At 53.0% G+C, this 4,790-nt stretch overlaps 1 protein-coding gene; it reads left to right on the top strand.

Annotated features, from left to right (window-relative positions):
* The first annotated feature begins 1,011 nt into the window (after positions 1-1,011).
* CHC_T00006965001 (hypothetical protein) lies at positions 1,012-4,594 on the top strand. XM_005710325.1 is given in 2 exon segments: positions 1,012-3,564; positions 3,565-4,594. The coding sequence occupies 1 exon segment, from the start codon at positions 1,012-1,014 to the stop codon at positions 3,562-3,564; it is 2,553 nt and encodes an 850-aa protein (XP_005710382.1). The 3' UTR covers positions 3,565-4,594.
* The last annotated feature ends 196 nt before the right edge of the window (positions 4,595-4,790 follow it).

The raw sequence follows: 4,790 nt of genomic DNA, 5'->3' as shown, positions 1-4,790 counted from the left end.
CTCCGTCGTTCGCTTTGGATTGTCGAGATGCCTCCCTTCTAAAGATGGGGAATCAGCGATAGCTTGTATCATAACAATGCCGAAGCAAAGTTGGGATGAATTGCGACCGCTTGCCGACAGGATGATGAGCAGCCTCAAGTTAGTCTGAGATCACCATATAGTTTTAGAGCGCCTTTTTGAAAAGTAAGATAAAGTATGCGCTCAACCTGCGCGTGATTTCTGGAGGCCAGATTTTTTGCCTTGAGATACGTACTCTAACGGTTCCTCCATGAAAAAATTGTATGCTCACATCGAGTCTTGTGCCTGTGCAGAGCCCCATTCCACGGTCTGACCTAATCTGAGAGGAATGTGATGCAATCAGGCGTAGGCATCGCTTGTTGTATTGGTGAGGTTGTCAGGAACCTCTCGTTGTAAGAATCGCTGGGTCCAACCCACGAAGTCGTGTTTTGTTTGCAAGTGTAAGCCTTGCCATTCAAAGGGATGCCGCATTGTAGCTGCGCTGCTGTTCAACGTACTTCTAAAAGCTTGACTTCCGTCATGACCAGGGGTGTCCTCATCGACTGCGAAGTGGATGTCAAATGCCATGTCAGTCTGCTTTGTGGCGGCGCAATTGATGGCGTCACGTCCACAGCGCATTGCCCCGAAAACTGAAGAATTAGAAATTTGGTACAAAAAACGTGTCCTAGACTGCCATGAGACCTTAGAAGTAACGTCATTCGAAGATCTCCGAAACTTTTGTCAATGCCCTCAGTCACCAGGCTTCTTTCTTCTCCGAGGAGAGCCTTTCATCGATCTGCGATCTACCGTACAGGTGACCTTGTCCGCTCCTGCGTGTTCGGACAACTATCCGCCGCGCTGCTGTGCCTGGTCCCAGTTGCACAGCTCTCTATTCTCCAAGTCAATCCTCCAACCACGGATCACCAGCTTGTTACTGGGACGCAACGCGACTCTCCACGGTTATTGACCATCTGCCCCGTAATGCGATGCTGCTGGCAATAGCATTTCTTCAGTATGCTGCGCCATGCTACTCATGTAGCTCTTCGCGCAGCGCGTTTGCGCTCCAGGTCATTTAGTTCGTCAGCCGTTGGAACACCCCACGGTCTCCATTTGCGTCTCGGGGATGGCATGTCAGTTAAGGAAGGCAAGTCATGGGTCTCCATGGTACCGCAAAAGGGGTTGCAGCATCCCCGGTCTCGTTCTCGTGACCTCCGCTTTGCTGGAGATGCGCGAGCCGCTCACAAGGTCTTACTTCGAGCCGGTGCGCATAGAAGTAGGCACGAAGCTGACTTGATCGAGTTGCTTCTCGTGCTCCTTAACACGGACGAATTCAAGGGTCCGCGGGAACGTCTGGAAGCTATGGTTAACGCACTCTGGAAGTCTCCGTCTTCAAAACCGAAGGCTGCGTTCAACATTCTGCTCACAGCTTGTGCTCGAGAGGCAGGAAGAGTTTCTGATAACTCCTCTGTGAAAAGAGACGTAATCTTAAAGGTTGCAAAAAGCGTGTGGGCAGAAATGCTGCAGACAGTGAAGAGGGTAGACCCGCGCAACACTGCTCTGATGTATCGCATATGCGGAGAGTGCAAAGATATAGAATTGGCGAAAAGCATAAGGGAGCAGATCAACGACCCTGCAATTTTTCCAGCAGGTGGCGATGGGGCCTCGCTCTCTAGTGTGGATGCCACAGCAGCATTTATATTGTGTTTAGGGAAGTGCGGACGTTCGGGGGAGGCTGAACAGTTATACTTCAGTGGCTATAGTAGTGCCCACAGATCTTCAGACATGGTTTTGAGTGCATTGTTTCGGTCCTACGTCGCATCCAACAGGATATCGAAGGCTGAATCTCTCATATCCATGTATGGAAGTGGCTTTTTAACTGTACTAAGCTGTAATGCCTTTGTCAAGCAGTGCGCGGCATTGCGGCTTCACGACTCGGCTCTGGAATTTGTTGGGAGAATGTCAAGGACGAACGAAACTGGATTTCCCGGACCAAACGCGCAGACATATAATCTCTTGCTGCGAGGTCTGTCTGCAGGAACGGGGACAGAGGATCGTGATGTTGCGGCGGACCGAGCCCTAGTTGTTGTTGATCAGATGAAAGCTCAGGGGATTGCGCCGACAACTGTTACATACAATACTCTTATTCGGAGTCTTGTCTTTCGTCATCAGATGAAGGAGGCTTTGGAACTGTATCGCGGCATGGATTCCCCAAACCGAATAACTTTTAGTCACCTTATGCAAGGTGCCGCGAATATTCCAGACCTGGAGCTGGCAGAGGACATATTTGCTTCCTTAGTGCAAGCAGGAGAGCGGCCCAACTATGGCTTCTGCAAGTCGTATTTGGAAACTATTGCGAAACTGAAAGGCACAGATGCTGCATTTACCGAAGCAACGCGTGTGTCTGAAGAATTTGGAGATGCCTTGGTTTTCGGTGATGTCGGAAGTCACGAAGCTATTCGCATGGCCCTCATCAGCGCATGCGGAAAAGTTGGAGATTTGTCGAAGGCGTTTGAGGCGCTGGATTTACCACTCGCCTCGCATCGTAATACTGTCGGAAATCTCGCCCCTTTGTATGTCGCCACAGTGTTGATGCAAGTCTGTCTCCAATGCCATGCCCCTGGACGAGCCCTCGAAGTCTTTGACTCGGTGAGGGGTGCCGGATTAAAACCCAATTTTGAGGTTTACGAAAGCCTAATTCATGGATTATGTTCATATGTGCGATTCAGAGGCGTGACCGAGGCGTTTCATGCGGACATCGAAAACGAAAATGACAAAAGTCTGGGTGACTGGACTCCAAACAGTCATACCTTGGCACCTGCCGAGAATTCATCTTCGGATAGAGGTCGACACGAAGCAGCACAGTCATTTGAGCAGTCCGAGGATGGCCGGCAGGATCGTGTTCCATCTGGGAACGTAGAAGCCAACGAAGCGGTGCGCATTGCAGTGGAACTCCTCAGAGAGATGCACGCAAATGGAGAGGGGAGGGCCATACGGCAAGCGGCATACGTGTACAACACAATGATAGCGGCTGCAGCGGCTATTAACGATTTTGAACTTGCTTTGCAGATCTTTAACAAGATGAGTAACAGAAACAATCAAGGAGTGGTTTATTTCTCTAAGGACATCCTAGGAGGCGTCGATGAGGCCCAGCAAGATGTTGGGATGAGTAGCGAACCGCCAGGTGGAAACAGGCGACCAGATGAGGATGGCGGAGGTCGGGCACGACTAGCCGCGTTAGCATCAACCGGAATGTTTGACAGCGAATACGAATTCCCGATGGCAACCGTTGGGACGTACAACTCGATGATTGACGCGGCGTGGAAATGCGGGGAACCATGGTACTCGTTCGAGGTGTTTCAACTGATGCAGATGGATCGCATCACAGAGCCGAATGTAGCAACGCTAAGCTTGCTGGCGGATATTGCTTTATCGGAATCGCATGCAGTGGATGCGGATGCACAGAGGAAGCTCCTCAAGGAGTTGGACGCCATGGCAATTTTGTCCGGGGATGTGAGCCAGAAGCGAATACGATTGCGGAAAAAGCTGCTGGCACTTCGGTGGTCGTAGATGAGGTTTGCCCTTATGTAAAAGCTAGACCGTCCAAGCCAAAAACTTGTGCCGTGCACACGCAGGGGCCCGGCGATGATTGTTACCTGATAATCGCACTGCGAGCACCTCAAAGTGTTCTTTCCGCCACCTGCGTGGCGTAAACTTGTGTAAGTAGTGCGACCCGCACGAAACAGTCTTTATCCGGATAGCGGCAATACGGCCCGCCACTAGCGATCAAGGCGAAAACAACAGCAAGCAGGGGCACATGAAGACAGGCAAGGCTCAGACCGGATCTATGTGAACGCTAACGACGGGGGACTCGAGATGCGGCGGGCACTCAACGAGCGGGGGCTGCAGGTCTCTAGGATCATCCGTGTACGCCCACCTCGCGTACTCGCAGGCGCCGTCGAGGAGTTCCCTCTTCTCGCCAGCCGCAACGCGTGCAGCGCACACGTGCGGCAAATCGTTGACGGGTTCCCGATCGGTGTGCTCGGCAGGGATCTGCGATCGGAGCGGCGGCAGGGCGGGGCGCAGCTTGGCGGGCGTGCGCGGGGAGAGGTGCGGGATGGTGCGCCAGAAACCGCGAGGGAGGGGGGGGATGTGCGGGCCAAGGGCCGGGGATGTCAAGTGGCGGTGGAGGGCGCACAGGGTGAACGAGAAGGCGAAGGAGAGGTAGAGAGTGAGTAGGGCGCGTGCGAGGGGCGAGAGATGGGGTGGCTGGTTGCGAGGGTGGCCCGAGGGGGTCAGGGGCGGGGAAGGGGGAGGGGATGGTGGGAGACGGCGGCGGCGGAGCATTGGACGGGGAGGGTGTGGGGCAAGCGGGAGGGATGCAGTGGTGGTCAAGGACGACGACTGTGGAAAACGTCCCCCACGCCCAGTACCCTACGATTGGGTACCCTGGGTAATACCGTAGTACGGTACATCGGCACAGGAGGCAATTGTACTAATGTACGGAGGTAGGAAGGGGGGGAGAGGGGGGGTAATTTTATCAATAGGAAAGGATCGCGGCGGTTTCGTTTTATCTTGTACAGTACACGTGTTTCTGGATGTTGACGAAATCTAAAGATATCTGGGGGGCTTGGCAGCACACTACTGGTTGGCGGAGATACGATACAGAAGCAGCGCGCCAATGAGATAAGTGTATGCATCCATACAAATGAAGGAGTGCGGCTCTCCAGCCTTCCACAGCTTCCACATGCCCAAACGAACATGAGCAAAGTTTGCTCATGTTCGTTTGCTCTCAG

Source organism: Chondrus crispus, genomic scaffold (assembly GCF_000350225.1).
Source record: "Chondrus crispus Stackhouse genomic scaffold, scaffold_58, whole genome shotgun sequence".
Taxonomy (NCBI): domain Eukaryota; phylum Rhodophyta; class Florideophyceae; order Gigartinales; family Gigartinaceae; genus Chondrus; species Chondrus crispus.
The sequence above is the reverse complement of the archived record's forward strand: the minus strand, read 5'-3'. Positions and strand labels throughout refer to the sequence as shown.

Coding starts and splice junctions, on each gene's coding strand:
- CHC_T00006965001 (XM_005710325.1), top strand. CDS start 1,012: ATGCTGCGCCATGCTACTCATGTAGCTCTTCGCGCAGCGCGTTTGCGC.